This window comes from Melanostigma gelatinosum (assembly GCF_949748355.1).
Source record: "Melanostigma gelatinosum genome assembly, chromosome: 14".
NCBI classification, from domain to species: domain Eukaryota; kingdom Metazoa; phylum Chordata; class Actinopteri; order Perciformes; family Zoarcidae; genus Melanostigma; species Melanostigma gelatinosum.
In genome coordinates this window covers 17,029,395-17,047,108 of record NC_136647.1, presented here as the reverse complement: position 1 = coordinate 17,047,108, position 17,714 = coordinate 17,029,395, and the positions used below count along the sequence as shown (strand labels likewise).

Below are 17,714 nucleotides of genomic sequence, written 5' to 3'. Positions count from 1 at the left end.
ACAGTACAACATCACAACAGTACAACATCACAACAGTACAACATCACAACAGTACAATATCACAACATCACAACAGTACAGCATCACAACATCACAACAGTACAGCATCACAACAGTACAACATCACAACAGTACAACATCACAACAGTACAATATCACAACATCACAACAGTACAACAGTACAACAGCGCCCTTTACAGGTCAAAAACTTGAACAATACTTGAAACACGCTTTTTAAAACGACTGTGACTTCTACCCATAACAACAGTTATCTATTACTGCACAGCACCCTCACTGAATACCGGTATGCTGTTGTTCTGCTAAAGATATCCGCAGTACTCGTGCTCAGACCTCCCTGAGTAATTTAACCAGCGCTCTCATTGCTGCATCGCAGGCTTTGACGGCCTCGTGAGCGTTCCTCAGCTCAGAGGGCAGCCCGGGTCTGACGGACACACACATCAGGACGTCTCTACTGCGGTCGTAGTTTCCCACACAGCGATGAACTTGACCACGGATGAGACGGGGCAGTTCCTGTTCCTGTTGGACAAGAGGGACAATTCAAGATCAAATCACATTCCAGTGCTACTTTATGTTTTGCCAATACTTTAAATAAATATATTATTATAAAGGCCAGTGTCTGCTCTCCACCCCGATATACAGGGAAGATGCTGTTGCTTAACACAGAATCATGTGGCTGACCTGACAGGTATATACATATATATCAAATATTATGTCATATTATATTATAATATATATACTAATAAAGTTTGCTGCAGTCTCACAGCAAGCTGCCACCTGTTCCCCTTTACTCAATGAATGTCATTACACCTTCTCAGCCTCACCTAAGCTCACACCAGTGAGCTAAACACACCAAACTGGATATAAAGTAATTTACTGCAGAACTACATCTTAACAGTCCCATTCCCCTCACTACTGCGATGATATAATAATAAAACCTGAATTGTGTTTCAAGTTATTCTTAATTGTAGTACATACTGCAGCTGCCCTTACAGAGTACGTACTGTTGCACGCAGTGTTTTTGTTATACTGCGTTTGACATATTATGTATTGGTAATACTAAATATTTTTCTTGCATAGTTAATGTTATGGAAGTATGGATATTGGAACGCACAGCTGTTTTCTCTATCCCTGATGGAGCAGCTGATCTACCCCAACATCACATGCAGAACAGAAAAAAACATCATACACAAGAGGGTAGCAGATTATAATAGATACATAATAAAACAAGCTTGTGTTATTTATATAATCTGATATATATGATTGATTTGTAATGTAGTACATCAACTTAAACATTGGCTGTAATTAAGGATTCAAAAGACAAAAACAACACTGTTAATGTTGGGGAACAGGGTCTAGTGAAGAAGGAGAAGAGCAACATGTTCGCAGCCAATTTCAAAATGAAAAGTAATTCCTCCAAATGTTTGAGTTTGAGACGATGTGAAAGCCTCTAAAATCAAACAAAGGATAATGTTGACAGTATAACGTATTCATACAAACTCATACCAAACATGGAGAACACAAAATCACTGTGAGTGAAAAGACAATATTTTATATGACTGAAGCTGGGGAGACTTGGGGCAAGTTCATGTGAGCAAGTGGACATTGACACATTCATTCCATTTACTTCTAAAGAGGAAGCTTGTTTCCCAACTCACATTCTCATAGAAGACACACGACACAACCTCCTTCCCGTCTCTCATGAGGAAGTTCTTGGCTCCGTGACGACCCAGAGTGACCGCTGAGTCTAGAGTAGCTGAGGGAAGAGCACAGCCTGTCGCTTTAATGGTGTTTAACAATACTTAACAATACACATCAGAGAGTGCAGCAACTCCTAATCAACTGACCAAATATCTCAAACAGGTATGGGACTTTGTCTTTGAACTGGCTCCAGTGTCTCATGCCATCAATCACTGAAGTCAGGATCCGCAGTGAGTTCTCAACGGCTGGCTTCATCGGAAATGTGTCCTGCTTAGCATAAACACAAATGCTGCACTGGTCACAAGAATATCATGCAGGGTAGGAAATTTACATATTTTTTGGGGGGCAATTTTTCTTAGATTTTTTTAAACAAAAAACAAACATAATCAGACAATCACATTCAATTTTATTCTTATTTCTTTGTGGTTATTTATTGTTATTATTAAATGTTTTAAACAACTATTAACAATTATTAAGTCAACGATGTCTTGATTACATATACATCAGTCATTGTGTGGAATTATTGAGAAAAAATATTTTTGTAGCACCTCAAATATTGTGATATTACCCATTTTTGTCCTGAACTTATGCATTAGTCATTGTGTGGAATATTTGAGAAAAACATTTTTATATCACCATAAAAAATTCAGTAAAATATCTTCATTGACTGTCAGTCAGGTATTATTCATTTCCAGCAACCCTCAAATCAAAGAATAAAGACACTTTACGCACAATTTAGGTGTATTTTCCCTTTAACTCACGAGATGCAGGTAGCATGTTTTATACTTAATGTGAATATAATTCATTTAATCTAATTTCCATTATGCAATATGTATACTTTGTTGGCATCTTATTCTGAAAACCGGATGTTTCGTCTGAAGAAACCAGATGTTGTCTCACGTTAAATCTTTGTTTATTATTATTATTATCATGTATTTTTCTACCTGAGTTTGAGCTTTTTGCACAGTCTGGGGTTGAATTGTGCTCCTGTTTCCCTCAGAGGGGGATTTCTGCGGCCCAAAGCTGTTCGTAAACTTCCAGGAGTTGTTTTGTGGCTGCGCAGAGGGCATGCTGGGTGGTGGGACAGGAGCGGGCAGAGGTCTGGGATGCTGAGAATACTGATGTGTGGGATTGGGCGCTCGGTAAGGTGACTGCTGACCCTTCTGCGAGAAATCAGTATGGGCTATTGGCTTAATTTGTGCACTCTCACTGATGTGGGGGGCTTGATATCTGCTCTGTCCGGAGTTACCCCTGGGGCTAAAATCCAGTCGTCTCATTGAGTTGATGGGCTTTCCCATCTCAGAGCTGAAAAATGAAAAAGCATTCACTTATGTTCACATATTGGGATGTAAAATTGAAACACCAGCCACATTAAACTTATGAAATTGCAACATATTGATTTATTTGGTCTACCCTCTCTCCTGTCAGAGCATATCGTGTTACAGTAAGTTACAGTTGCAGCTAGGAACAACATGGTGGTGTCCATATTTCTGTAAACCTTTCCAGCTGTTTCTCTGGAATCTGGAAGGTTAACTGCCCTTTTTTATTTTGAGAATATAAATATCTGACCATCATACTAATGGTCAGAAAGTCTATGAAACATACCTTGTGCCTCCAACTTTGTATGGATGGGTTATGGGTGTATAGGTTCTCATTGCAGGGGCAGATCCAGGAGCAGGTCTGTTGCTGCCATACTGCTGGGGCGGAGTAGATGGTGGGATGTCCTGCCTGTTCCACTGGTGGCTTTGGGAAGCACCAGAGGATGGACCTGAGGCCTGGTAACATCCATAGGTACCTGAGGAAAGGTACATTCTCAGAGTAAAATCTTATAGCAGCCTCCTTTGTCACTAGCTGTGCGTCTTAATTCATTAGAAGACCTTTTACAATATTGTCCTCTGCTTCATGTAAAATTATCTCAATCGTTTGATTCAGCAGGAGATGTTGATTTAGTCAGAAATGAATTAACATTCAAGGACAACATTTGCCTTTCTAAAATATGTATATAGTTTATATTTGTCTTTGGGTGTACTGCCACCTAGTGACTGAAATTCAGTAGACGCTTAGATAGCCTGACTGAACGCGTCACCTGGTGTGCTGTGAGATGCAGCTGAGCTGGTGCTTGCTTTGTATTCACTGTGGGAGAAGAACTCGTTCTCAGAGGGAGCAGATGTCAAAGGAACTCTGTTTCTTTTCTTCTGGTTAAAGAGCGGCACCGACAGGCAGCCTGGTGGACACGGCAGAGAAAACATATCTGGACACATCAGACTGCCCAGTACATTAGGCCGGACAGGAAATAATATTTCACATTTTAGGACAGTTGAAATATAGTCAAACAGATCAAATTTTTACCTCCTTCAACTTAAATTGTATATACAAATACACTCACTCTAGAACAAGCAGAACCCACTACTTATTGTGTTTTTGTGTGTAATGTTGCACAACAAAACATCACTGAATCTGGTAACCTATTAGAGGAAATACTGTATATTAGTGTGGGGATTGTGAAATACATCTCTTTTACAAACCTGCTGTTGGCCTGGCTGGCTGGTTTTCCTGTCTCCTCATTGTGGTGCTTGGAAAATAACAGCCGATCCAACTAGTGGGTGGTTTTACCTAATGTAACACAGGAAGAAATGCACCAAATACAAAGGAAATGGAAAATACATTAAAACTAATGCGCCGGTTATTGTTGGTCACCCACTCAGTCCGACAAGTTAAGCCAGTTTAAATGTTGAGGCCTTGTTAGTTTAGCAACAGCTGCACTTTACAGTAACTCAGCTGGTTTAGCATACTGCTAGTAAGCTAGCTAAAAAAGTACTTTAGCGTTAGCTTCTGTTTGGACAGCTCGTCTAGCTCGGTAACGTTACAGCTGTTATGTAACTACAGCTACAGGTTGTAACGGTTTTCTGCTTTTACAAGGCCACATTCATTTCTATGAACATTGTACAACATTACTAACTCATGTTTGTTGGCAAATATTCACAAAAGTTACATACAACCTTACTATTACGACGAAATGTCGTTTTCCGTACAGCACCCTGGAAAGTGACACGCGCCAAAACACAGGTGACGCATGTTGCCTTCATGTTCCCCTCGCAAGCTCGGAGGTCCTACTAAAACTCAGAGGGGGTTCAAATACTTTTGATCGAAAATACTGACAACAGTATTTTGTTTGTGACTTACAGCGCTTGTTTGTGGTGCATTTTCAGAATAAAGGACAAAAAACACATGAGGCACATGTCACTGATGTATGCCATCTACTGTATGCCTAGTTGTTGTATGCATCACCTGCATCATTTGATGACATTCACTGTTTGTTCATCCCAACAACTCACACCCTCCTAACTATTTACCACTTTATTTAGGTTAAATAAAAGAACAAAAAATCAGGTTGGCAATTTGTATAATGTAAGGAGTAAGTATTTAGCCAGTATGCAAAATTAAAAACACATTTCTGATATTAAATAATATATATTAAATCTAACATAGGACCCGAATCCTGTTTTTTAATGCAATGAGAGAGTTCGACTGAGCAGCTGGTCATCCAGGTCTTAGGTCTATTCTTCCTCTTGCTTGCATGGAGCAATGTATTACTGACCACACACATACAACTAGTTGTATTACCCTAACTGTCAATCATTCAAATGCTAAATTATACAGCATCTCTTTAAAGAATGTTTGTGAAAATAAAAGGAAAATCGGTCACTTCAGGGGATTTGTCCAAGGATGCTAAGTTTCACTTTGCAATGGAGTAGATCACAATAGTTGAGGCATTACAATACACATATGAGAATGAAAGAGAGATATGAATGAACTTGACGTGCAAAACAAGTGAGGAAAGAATACGAGACATGGAGCAGAAGTGCAACAAGTGGGGCTTCTATTAGACTTTTTAATCCTGTTTCCAGACACGTGTGTCAGTCTCTCTCCCTCATCCATGATAGGACCGTCATGGCCACAGCGACAGGCACATGTTATGAGCTTAATCTCATTTGTTACAGTCCAGGTATGACTGCAATGCTCTGCTTGGCTGTGGAGCTCACTTGACTCCTTATCGTGGTGAGTTCAGGGGATGAACTACAGTATATAGATGGGTAAATCTTGCTGGAGAGTCTATAAGGAAAGGCACACCTACTTACTCTGCCCTTAGTTTAGCACAGAGCATGAGGCTAATCTCAGCCTCAGCATGTGAGTGTGACATCCCTGCTGAGAGTCCGGAGGCCAGTCATTGATCTTGACACTCGGCTTCTCTGTCTTGTGTTTCCCTCCTTCTGTGAATCCATGGCAACAGCAGCATGAATGGTCTATTCAGGATGGCCTCCACAACATCCTTTGCCTCTGACAACTTGTGAATCATAAAAACAAGTGTAGTTGATTGGACTTTATTCACCAGGTGAGAAACAAAAGTCACCATTTCAGCATTTCAGCTGACCCCCGAATCCTGTGAATGTCTTTAATTTCTGCTCTGGAGTCCAAAACAAATTATTCAGTTACTGAGTCACGATTGCTGTTGCACCACTTATGTTGAAAGTAAAAAAAAGAAAGAAAAAATGACATCCTTATGTAGGTGGTTCATACTGCTGAAAGGAGATTGTGCTTTGACAAAGCAGCTGGTCTGATGTGCAGCGCTCTGTAGTTATAATGACGATAATGAAGGGAGAGATAGAATATTATATTTTGTAATATAATGATGAAATTATGTACAATATTTCTTAATGACGTCACCACATGATCCTCACCGACATCTTTAACACCTCCCTGAGCCAGGCTGTTGTTCCCACGTGCTTCAAGGAAACCACCATCATTCCTGTGCCGAAGAAGTCATCTCCAGTCTGCTTCAACGACTACCGCCCCGTCGCATTGACTTCTACCATCATGAAGTGCTTCGAAAGGCTGGTCATGAAGCAGATCAAATCCACCCTTCCTCCCTCCCTGGACCCGTTTCAGTTTGCTTACCGAACTAAACGGTCCACAGAGGATGCAATCTCCTCCGCTCTACACCCAGCCCTCACACACCTGGACACTAAGAACTCCTACGTCAGAATGCTGTTCATATATTTCAGCTCAGCATTCAACACAATCATCCCCCAGCAGCTTGTGTGTAAACTTACAGACCTGGGCCTCAGCCCCTCTCTCTGCAACTGGTTGTTGGACTTCCTCACAGAGAGACCACAAGCTGTTCGGGTCAACAACAACACTTCGAACACACTAACACTGAGTACGGGGGCCCCCCAAGGTTGTGTGCTCAGCCCCCTTCTCTTCACCCTGCTGACCCATGACTGTAAACCCAACTACAGCTCCAACCACATCGTGAAGTTCGCTGACGACACTACCGTGGTAGGTCTCATCAGCCACAACGATGAGACTAACTACAGGAAGGAAGTGAACCAGCTGGTCCGTTGGTGCCAAAATAACAATCTCTTCCTCAATGTGGGGAAAACAAAGGAGATTGTTGTTGACTTCAGGAGAACCCACTCCCAACCCCCCCTCCCTCTGACCATCAATGGTGCTGCTGTGGAGCAGGTGAGCAGCACCAAATTCCTGGGTGTGACAATCACAGATGACCTCACCTGGAACAGCAACACCACTGCACTGGCAAAGAAGGCCCAGCAACGCCTGTACTTCATCAGGAAGCTCAAGCGAGCAGGAGCCCCCCCCCCCATCATGCTCTCATTCTACCGAGGCGCCACTGAGAGCATCCTCAGCAGCTGCATCACGCTGTGGTTCGGAAGCTGCACCGCCTCCAACCGCAAGAGCCTGCAGCGCATTGTGAACTCTGCCCAGAGGATCATCGGAGTCTCACTCCCTACACTACAGGACATTTACAACACCCGCCTCACCCGCAAAGCACTCGGCATTGCGGGTGACCCCACCCACCCCTCCAACAGCCTCTTCAGCCTCCTGCCTTCAGGGAGAAGGTTCCGCAGTCTCTGTTCGAGCTCTACCCGGCTGAGGAACAGCTTCTTCCACCAGGCGGTCAGGATGCTGAACTCTCTCCCTCCCTCTCTCCTCTCGCTCCCCCTCTCTCCCCCCCTGCCATCTCTGCCATCTCTCCCCTGACCTCTCTACCCTCCCTCTCACCCACCTTTCCCCACTGCCTCAAATGGAACATACCAGGACATCTACTCCCCCTCACACCCCTTCCCTCATCCAGCACCAGTCACTTTTTTTTTTTTATTCTCTGCTGCTACGAACATAAATCCCCCTCACACACCCTTCCCTCATCCAGCACCAGTCACTTTTTATTCTCTGCTGCTACTTGTTAACCCTTTATCTAGGCCCTTATGTTCTTAACTTTTTTTTCTATTTTATTCTATTTTATTCTATTTTATTCTATTCTATTTTATTCTATTTTATTCTATTATATGTTATATGTTCATGTCTATATTACACTGTGGGACTGCAAGAAACGGCATTTCAAATTTTCTGTATGCATAACACATGTGGAAACTTTGACAATAAAGTGAACTTTGAACTTTGAACTTTGAACATCATATAACCTAACACGTTACCTTAAAAGCCCATGCCCTTTACTAGCCATAGGTTTTACTCATGATTGTATTAAGATATTCATTTGTGTACGTACTACCAACCATCAAATTAAGCCTAATTCTTTAAAGACTCAAACGATTGACCTAAATAATTTGCACTTAGAGGTATTGAGAATTGCCTTCTCATTTCCAGCCATGGTCCTCAAGAAACTCATATGTCCCTAAAACAATTGCAGTTCCCCAACTCTGATCAGTTTAGAGAGAGAAGTATCTGGTTAACTTTAAAATATCCTTGTTTTATTCCGGCATCTTCTAGAAGTTTCCGTCAGAGCAGGGCTACATATTTCCCCTCGGAATATCCTGTGAGCTGTAAATCGGTACGCTGTTTGCGGATTTTGTACATCCCAAACTGGCAACCTGCGTGTCGTTCAGGGGGAGGCGCTAGTCCGCAGTAGTTTCTGGAAGGAACCTCATGCTTGCACCATGGAGAACGTGAGTTCATTAACTGATCATGCAGTGATCTTCATAATGACTTGATAAACATACGTTTCGTAGAAATATTGACTAGTTCCTTATATTTTGATTGTCTTTGCTGTAAAAATGTAGGTAATAGTGTAGTAAATCACCTCTTTACACTGTAACTTCACTGTTTGCTAATATCGGACGGCGAGCTAGCTTGTTAGCTTAGCGTCAATCCGGTAGTAATGTCTTGTAGCTAGGTGTTTGGCCGATGTTGTCTGATTGGACTTGAGGCTGTTTGCCAAGAACATATCTTTTGGATTACTCTACAATGTGCCTAAACTGATTTCCAAAGTGTGCAAACTGTTTGTCCATTTGTGTGCGGCTGTGGCTAATCAATGATTGCATACGTCAAGGTTAGCTAACGTTAAGTGTTCAGCTAGCGCACATGACTTAAAAATGACCACAGCCGCTTATCATTGATTATATCACAGTGCGGTATGGCTGCCACTGTAGCCCTCGTCTGTGACTCGATATAGCCAAGCACTTTGCTAGCTAACCCCTTGCAAATCACCGGCGAGATACTTCCGAGTTAGCTAACCTACTAATAACTACAGCTACGCCAACTATGTCACAGCTAACATTGACGAGCTCACAATGTGTACGCCACCACGATTATAGTGACGGACAAATGAAAACCGTAATTAAGCCAGTTGGTAAACGCCTGAGTGAAAATGTTTTGGCACAGGACCGACGGCTAGCGTTAAACTGCGACAGTCCGTCTGTAGCACATGCTGCAGGAGTATTTCTGGATCTGCTTCAACGTTGTTCTCGGTAGCTCTCAGACCGGAGGATCATTCTAGATGCACACGGCTCTGCTGTCATGGCTACAGCCGCTTATTGTCATCTGCTGCTGCTTCTTGACAGTTCTGTAACTGGGCAGTTCATGTATTTTTGGTGATTCATTAATTTTGAGACCGCACCTCTGTTTAAAAAAACTAATATATATTTCCATTATCATGCCTGGCTGAGCAGGCAAGGCATCATAGCGTATTTGGCAAAACATGACAGTGAATAAGGTGCACAAGCTCCTGACAGGTCAAAAGAGGTCTGTAAGGCTTTTTGAACACAATATCTCCATCTCTTCTTGCATGACTAGCTTTCTCGCATTAAATCTACAGAGTAATATGCTTCCAGGTTCCATTTTCTTTTCTGACCGTACATCTTCCTGATACACAAGTGACGGTATCAAAAATAAATTGTTCTAGAAACACTTTTACAGTTTACAAAAAATAGTAAACCACTTGCTTTGTATTTACTGAAAATCCTGCCCATAGTATACCAAGATCCTAGCCCACAGAGGATTGCAATGTTGCTGTGTTCTACCTTTTATGTTTTCAAAAGTTGTGAGGGGTTAGGTCTGGTGGCTGTGGAGGTAAAGTCATGCCACTCACTGTTTTTTGCCTGGGATAACGGGATGGAGAGCCTCTTATTGGAGTGCTGCTTCTTTCGGCTCTGTGTGTGAATTATTCCGTCACATTTTGTGGAGATGTGGTGTGATAACATGTCAAACTATAACAGGCAACCGACAAGAGGTGTTGGAAAACGATCTGTATATTTGCAAACAGAGACAGGAACTGACTCTTTTTTTTCTTTTTAATAGCGTCATTGGCAGATTCCCCCGTTCTTGCTTTCAGGCTCCAACCGAACAAAAAGGGTCATCTTAATTTCAGGCTAAAATAATAGGTTGTACACGGAGGACTGAATTTACGTTTAAAAAAAATAGACATATTATCTCACTGCGGCACCCGTCTGACATGAACGGCTGAGTCGTTGTCAATTTATTTTTTCAGTTCTGCCAGTGGAAGCTGCCACAAGATGTTGTCTCTGTAGTCCGATCCAATCAGGAGACTATTTGCATTGTGTAATAGTGATAAAAAAAACAACTAATGCTTATTTTGATTGAATCGTTCTCTCTCACAGGTCTCAACATTGAAAGACCAGGGCAACAAAGCGCTGAGTGCAGGAAATATTGAGGAGGCTGTACGTTGCTACACCGAAGCTTTGGCCCTCGACCCTTCAAACCATGTCCTGTTCAGTAACCGCTCAGCTGCCTACGCCAAGAAAGGCAACTACGAGAATGCTCTCCAGGATGCCTGTCAGACCATCAAGATCAAGCCTGACTGGGGCAAGGTGAGGCGTCATTGTTTCTGCCATTATTCTGTTGACAAGATGTGTTGGAGTTAAAATTGAGACGGCAATTTACAATGGTTCCATTTTGATCAACCAGGGCTACTCCCGCAAAGCTGCAGCACTGGAATTTCTTGGCCGATTGGAGGACGCCAAAGGAACTTACCAAGAGGGAATGCGGCAAGAGCCTAGTAATCAGCAGCTGAAGGAGGGTTTACAGAACATTGAGGCCCGGCTTGCAGGTGAAGACTGTTGAATTTGTGAAGCCTTTTATTCTACAGAAAAAGTAGCATATGACATTGAAATTGTATGAGTCACCTTACCCACCTACGTGTAGAGAGGATTTAGATATGGCTGCCGACGGGACCACTGAAGTAAAATCACATTGTAAGTGCTCAAGTTTTCAAAGGGAGAGTCGGCGTCCACTTGGGTTCTGAGTGTTGTGATTCATTCAGACAAGGTACAAGTAAGTGGGGGTTGCAGAAGAGAGACGGCTCTGCTGAATTTCATCCTAGACCAGTGTTTCTGTGTGACCATATAAATTACACTATTAAAATTGATTTATTTTTTGTGCTTCACCAGAGAAATCGATGATGAACCCCTTCGCCATGCCCAACTTATACCAGAAGCTGGAGAATGATTCTCGGACCCGTGAGCTGCTGTCAGATTCCAGCTACAGAGAACTGCTGGAGCAGCTCAGGAACAAACCGTCGGAGCTCGGCACGTATGTGCATTTTCAAAAATGCGTCAGCTTAATCAACATTCTTTGATTTAAGATTCAAAAATAATTGTTATTTTTGGGTGGCGTTGCACACAAAGTCTGGAAAAGAATTGAGACTTGTTGCTTACTGACAGTACAACATTACAGCGTATTTGTACACCCTTTTTTGAATTTGTGGGAGATCATCTTTTGTGTTTTGTCTCAGTAATCATTAGCATGTATAATACTAAAGGGCCCCAAATCCCAAAGAAATAAATGGATCATGATCTCAAGTTCATTTGTAAAACGTGCATTAGCCCTGAGTACTGTTGATATGAGAAATATATTGGTTTTCCTGACTGCTCTGTAGGAAGCTGCAGGATCCCAGAGTGATGACCACTCTCTCTGTGCTGCTGGGACTGAACCTCTCTGAGATGGACGACGAAGAGGAGCACACTCCCCCTCCTCCCCGCAAACCCAAAGAGACTCAGCCGCCTCCTCCTAAAGAGGAAGACCTTCCTGAAAACAAGAGAAAGGTGCAACAGAAAAAGAGATTAACTGATTCATCATACTTCAATGTAATGAGTTTTAAGCCATTTTGTGTCTGCTGATGGAACCGTATTCAGAGTTTTTAATCCTCTTGTTTCCATTTTTTTTTTTTACAGGCCTTGAAAGAAAAGGAACTTGGGAATACTGCTTATAAGAATAAGGACTTTGACGCAGCGCTGAAACATTACGAAGAAGCAATCAAACATGACCCCACCAACATGGCCTACATATCTAATCAAGCAGGTACGTATTCTCAGACGGAAAACAAATGCGACAGAGTAATATGCTTCCAGGTTCCATTTTCATTTCTGACCGTACATCTTCCTGATCACACATTTGAGCAAATTGACCCATAAAGTGCAGAAAACAAAAAGATAATTCAGAATTTCTTATATACAGACTTGGTGTGGGTAGTCCACCGGTTCTTGGCTTTCCTCCCCTTTGTGATTGCTGGGAGTTGTTGCCACTGGGCTGCCCACCACAGCTAGATCCTCAGTTTGAGTAAAGAATTGGGATTTTATCACATTATCTCACAGGAAGTTATTATTTTAGTGTTTTGTCAAAGATTATATTTTATTGGACAGATGACGGTGTAGCAACAGACTGAAAATGGAGAGAGAGAAAAAAAAGAGACACGCAGCAAAGGTCCACTGGTTAGAATTGAACCATGGACGGTGTGTGGTTGCCAATCGCTCCGAAATATAGAATGCACCAAAATATTGACCCAACAGTCGTACCACCAGTTCAACAAGGCTTGAAAACTGACACGATTCTAACTGTTAGTTCAGACTGTGAATGTTAAACATGTACTCATTTTGGTTGTCCCTTCAGCTGTGTACTTTGAGATGGGAGATTTCGAGAAGTGCAGAGAGCTGTGTGAGAAGGCCATTGATGTTGGCAGAGAGAACCGGGAAGACTACAGACAAATCGCTAAGTGAGTTCTGCCAGAACTGTTGGTCTGTTTTTTTATTTCAGTTTTGTCTTCACTGGAGTGAATTTAACCACACTCTGACACTCAACCCAGAGGGGGGACTGGTGGATTGTGGGTCTTGTAGGACTCTTATACTTACTTACTGATTTATCTACTTTATTATCTAGATGGGAAACGACATGCAGCTAACAGCATGTGACCAGAGAAATTGTATTATACCAGAACCATTAGGTGGCAGTGTTGCTCTATTACTGAGTTATCGGTCTGTTCAACTTGAGAGTTTAGTTCGAGAGCACAAAGGTGGTTGTGATTATGGTTCTTGTTATTTGTTTCATGATAATTACTAATGAACTGTCTCTTCCTTAAAGAGGAGCTCTCCTGTTTTGAGTCTTTACCCCTTTAGTTGAGAAAATCAGATCTCTCATTCTGATGTAATATCTCTATCTTCTCCTTTCTCTTCTTCCTCTTTTTATAGGGCCTTGGCTAGGATTGGAAACTCGTACTTCAAGCAGCAGAAATACAAAGAAGCGATTCAGTATCTGAACAAGAGTTTGTCTGAGCATCGTACTCCCGACGTCTTGAAGAAGTGTCTACAGGTGCAGTGCAAGCTGATTTCCCACTGAATCAAGCTTTTGGATTCTAACTCTGATTATTAGACGGGATTAATTTATCCAAACTGGTTGTTTTTAAAATGGATTCAAAAAAGAAGCTGTGCTAGACCTGCATGTGTACAGGCAATGAGAACACAAGTGTACACCTGATCTTACACCTTGAAACTTGAATTGGCTCCACAGGCAGAGAAGATATTGAAGGAGGAGGAGAAAATAGCATACATCAACCCCGACTTAGCCCTGGAAGAGAAGAGCAGGGGCAACGACTCCTTCCAGAAAGGTGCGAGTAATAGCTGTAGCGCGCCTTTGTTGATCATTGTCATTTGATTCTTCGTTCAAGACCTTGAATAAAGCTGAACGCCTCTTTTTCACCATACAGGTGACTACCCCATAGCCATGAAACATTACTCTGAGGCCATCAAGAGAAACCCCAAGGATGCCAAACTCTTCAGTAACAGAGCTGCCTGCTACACAAAGCTGTTGGAGTTTCAACTTGCCCTGAAGGTACAGTGCGTCCTTACCGTTAGTCCCTTAATGAGATTCTAACCTGACAAAAAGAACAAGACCTTTTGATAATCTTTTTTCATTTGTCAGGATTGTGACGAGTGCATCCGACTTGAGCCCTCCTTCAGTAAGTATCGCACTTTGTAGTTACTGTCATTTATTACACATTTTGCTGGAATGCATTTAATGAAGTAGTGGTTTATACTCTTTAGAGTTTAGGTTCAGGACAAGTCCCTCTGATTTGACACCTAATGTAAACACGTCTGTCCACAGTAAAAGGCTACACGCGTAAAGCAGCCGCCTTGGAGGCCAGGAAAGACTATACAAAAGCTATGGACGTGTACCAGAAGGCTCTGGAGCTGGACTCTTCCTCAAAGGTATTTTACAGGTTCTTGCACGGCTCAGAAAAGTCTGGAAATATGTCTTGGAGTTCCAAGGCCTTAAGCACTTCGGTTTGTGTCAAAAGATTTGGGAAAGTATGGAAATGTGCTAGTTTTGATTAACGTAATGTGAATTGATTGTACCTTCTTAAAGGGACAATATGTAGTCATATTATCGATTGCTGTTATGAAGAGTGACCGTCGTTAGTAAGAACAAAGCCATGAATCAGAGGAATACAACTTCATGGCCTAATAGTTTCCAATGCGGTTATGTTGTCAAGCACAAATAAACATCCACACCTGACCAACCGAAGGTGCCGGCTTTTGAATGAATGCAGCCCCAGGCCGCCTTCTTCCTGCTGTGGCCCATCTGCTCTCTGTCAAAATAACACCTGAATACATGCTGAGACATTTTGAAAGAGTCTGTGATGATGGAATATTAGGTGTTCTACATAACTGCTGGTTAATGATGTTTTTTTTCATTACTTGCCCTTTCCACATTCAGGAAGCCACAGAAGGCATTCAGCGCTGTATGGTCAGTCAGACCACCACGAGGACCGACACTCCTGATGAAGTGAAGCAGAGGGCCATGTCCGATCCCGAGGTGCAGCAGATCATGAGTGACCCAGCCATGCGCATGATCCTTGAGCAAATGCAGAAGGACCCTCAGGCGCTTAGCGAGTAAGTTTTTTTAAAAACTTTTCAGTGTCACTTTCTGTCTCTCTGCATCAAGAGTCTAATGGGTTTTTTTTCGTGTTTGATCCTCAGCCACTTAAAGAATCCAGTCATTGCCCAGAAGATTCAGAAACTCATTGATATCGGACTGATAGCCATTCGTTGATGAGAACCAAGAGACTTCAGGACAGCGGCACACCGTGCATCCCTCCGACTATTACGCCCTCCTTTCTTGCCTTCAAATTCAAAATGATATCATCGTTAGTCTCCCTGAGGCTTTGTGTGTATGTTATGGTTCTTTAAAAAAAAAAAAAAATCAGTTTCACAACTTTTTCATTGTATTTAAGAAAGCATCTTGTATGTCATCGGTAAAAACTTCAGGACTCCAGAGAACAACTGGCTTCCTGTGTACAGATGCTGAAACACATCTTAAAAATAAACTGCACAATTCAGTGCATTGTTTAAAGGGGAAATCCACCCTGAAGCAGTTCACATATTCCTATTGGTTTAAGGAAATATAACAAAAAGAAACTAAGAATTTCTACTGTCAAAATAAAGGTTGTAATGTAGATCACAAATTGAAATTGTCAACATTGGTCATTGTTCTAACTCTCTTGGTCCTCTTTTAGACTAAACGTGGTGCTGAATCTTTCTGCCGGCCACTCGGCTGCAGGTCCCGACTCTTGTAAGCATGTTGGCCATCGTTTTTGTACTTAACAAAAATATTTGAACTTATTTTTTGAGCTTTGCTGTCTTTGGCCTCAGGGATGATGGTGTTTGTGTACCGCTAATATCGGGATTTAAACAAATTGTAACTGGGACTGAAAGAACACTACTCGATGCCATCAAGAGTTTGGGGATATTTTGCCATAAGTGGTTTAAGATTGATCATAATAGCGTTACATTAAACTATTCCATACAGCAATTAAGGCACCCATGTTATTGTTCTGAAATATACTAAACTAATATACAAAAGAATTTAACTTCTAGGCGAAGCTCCTGTGGCAGTTGACATATCGGTAAGGCAAGACTACTGTGGAGAAGTCACTTCTGTCAGAAGGAGCCTGAAGAGTTGATTTTACTCAGCAGTCCTTTACAATCATCTGGCGATAAAGTTTAAACTTTTTTTTTTTTATTTTTTATTTACAAGTCCAAGTAGATGCTTTTGACTGCCCTCAAATATTAGTTTCCCAATCCTGAAAGTAAGGGCTGCTTTTCAAAATGGGACAACTTGCGTGTCTTGAATATTTCCATATCATGGGAACAATATGACATGTGAAGGGTGGATTTTTTTCCTTTCTAAATTAGCAGCTATCGGTTGAGTTATAGGGTCCACAACTATCTCACTTCATGATGCATCTTTAAAGTGAGTACTGAAGCCTGGCTGCTACCAGTCTCTACTTCCTAATGTGTATTTTGCCCAGCAAGGAAGTTCCTCCCTCAGCTGCAGACTGCTCAGCGTCTGTTTCCAGAGAGGAAATGCACATAAGTGTTCACATTAGACATGGCTTCAGAGACCTCATTCAACACATTCACATCGTATCGCTGTGCTATGGTTTCCAAGAGGGACCCAGATATGTTCAATGTGAACTGTAACACCTTTTCGCATTACCTCAGCAGAATTGCTGTATCTGGACTTCTCTAAGTTATGGCAAGCAACACAGCCTAAATTGGGGTGTTTTTAACATAGTCTCATTGTAATCATCAACCACACGCAGCAGACGTGGAACACTCGCATGAGGTGAAAGAAACTGTCCCAAGAAGTGTAATGTACCATTTGAGATCAATTGTACAGTGAAATATACAGTATCTGAATGTATTTTAAAAGGTCAGTTTTGACTTTTTCCTCCTGTAAGACAAACTATGTTGACAGTGACTCAATGCAGTAGTAGACCTACATTTTATAGTCAGGTCTTAGTCAGTGTAATTTAACGCCTTACATTACACGCCAATAAAGTCAAATGAGAGATTCTTCATACAGACAATTGTGTAAATGATTACGCTTGTCAACAACACACAGTACCGTTGATAGATATGAGTGCTTTCTAGAGAGCCTGCAGGCATGTCAAAGGTGAATGAATGCCTTGTGTATCAAAAATGAAACTTTTTGCTAGAGCAAGACAAACTCATAAAGTGTCCATATACTCAAACAATATGCATGCCAGCTGAAATTCTACAACAGTAAAGGGTGCCGAGGGCTGGGACCATGGCCATGTATGTGTTGTCCTACACACAGCCATTTGGACGTTGATATTGTTCTAATTTAGTTCCATATGGTAAAGATATATTCACCATTTGTCTACAATCTATTATAATGGGGGGAATAAAATCACCAACGACCACTATAGAAAGATCTAACGTTAACCAGTTCTCTTCTCGTGGCTCCGCCCACACGGAGGGTTCACGTGACTGACCGTCGCCCAGGTTGTGTCGAAAGCATCCTGGTGTTAGCAGTTAGCTTACCGCTGACATAAATTATAAAGTGAGGTGTGAATATTTTCATAT

At 41.9% G+C, this 17,714-nt stretch overlaps 3 protein-coding genes across 3 annotated transcripts in view; 2 read left to right on the top strand and 1 right to left on the bottom strand.

Moving 5' to 3' along the window:
• Window positions 1-345: 345 nt before the first annotated feature.
• Window positions 346-4,284, bottom strand: spata22 (spermatogenesis associated 22; the record flags this gene model as incomplete). Its single annotated transcript, XM_079283232.1, has 7 exons — window positions 346-537; window positions 1,677-1,774; window positions 1,866-1,986; window positions 2,664-3,024; window positions 3,325-3,514; window positions 3,806-3,943; window positions 4,245-4,284. 7 exons carry the CDS (start codon window positions 4,282-4,284, stop codon window positions 346-348), a joined length of 1,140 nt encoding a protein of 379 aa, XP_079139358.1.
• Window positions 4,285-8,667: 4,383 nt separating this feature from the next.
• Window positions 8,668-15,787, top strand: stip1 (stress-induced phosphoprotein 1). The gene is made up of 14 exons (XM_079283792.1): window positions 8,668-8,702; window positions 10,653-10,862; window positions 10,960-11,101; window positions 11,442-11,583; window positions 11,930-12,095; window positions 12,225-12,351; window positions 12,940-13,042; window positions 13,515-13,635; window positions 13,834-13,930; window positions 14,030-14,154; window positions 14,245-14,281; window positions 14,428-14,531; window positions 15,040-15,215; window positions 15,303-15,787. The coding sequence occupies exons 1-14, from the start codon at window positions 8,694-8,696 to the stop codon at window positions 15,373-15,375; spliced, it is 1,632 nt and encodes a 543-aa protein (XP_079139918.1). The 5' UTR covers window positions 8,668-8,693; the 3' UTR covers window positions 15,376-15,787.
• Window positions 15,788-17,646: 1,859 nt separating this feature from the next.
• The window catches only part of rps6ka4 (ribosomal protein S6 kinase, polypeptide 4), a 21,863-nt gene continuing 21,795 nt past the window's right edge, over window positions 17,647-17,714 (top strand). Inside the window, exon 1 of the mRNA XM_079282926.1 lies at window positions 17,647-17,714. This exon is cut by the window's right edge and continues 899 nt beyond it. The gene's annotated coding sequence lies outside the window, so the exon portion shown is untranslated.

Bases quoted from the DNA above. Each gene is read 5' to 3' on its own strand.
- stip1 (XM_079283792.1), top strand. The intron at 12,096-12,224 runs GTGCAACAGAAA...TTTTTTTTACAG, and splicing joins TTCCTGAAAACAAGAGAAAG to GCCTTGAAAGAAAAGGAACT. The intron at 13,636-13,833 runs GTGCAGTGCAAG...TTGGCTCCACAG, and splicing joins TCTTGAAGAAGTGTCTACAG to GCAGAGAAGATATTGAAGGA.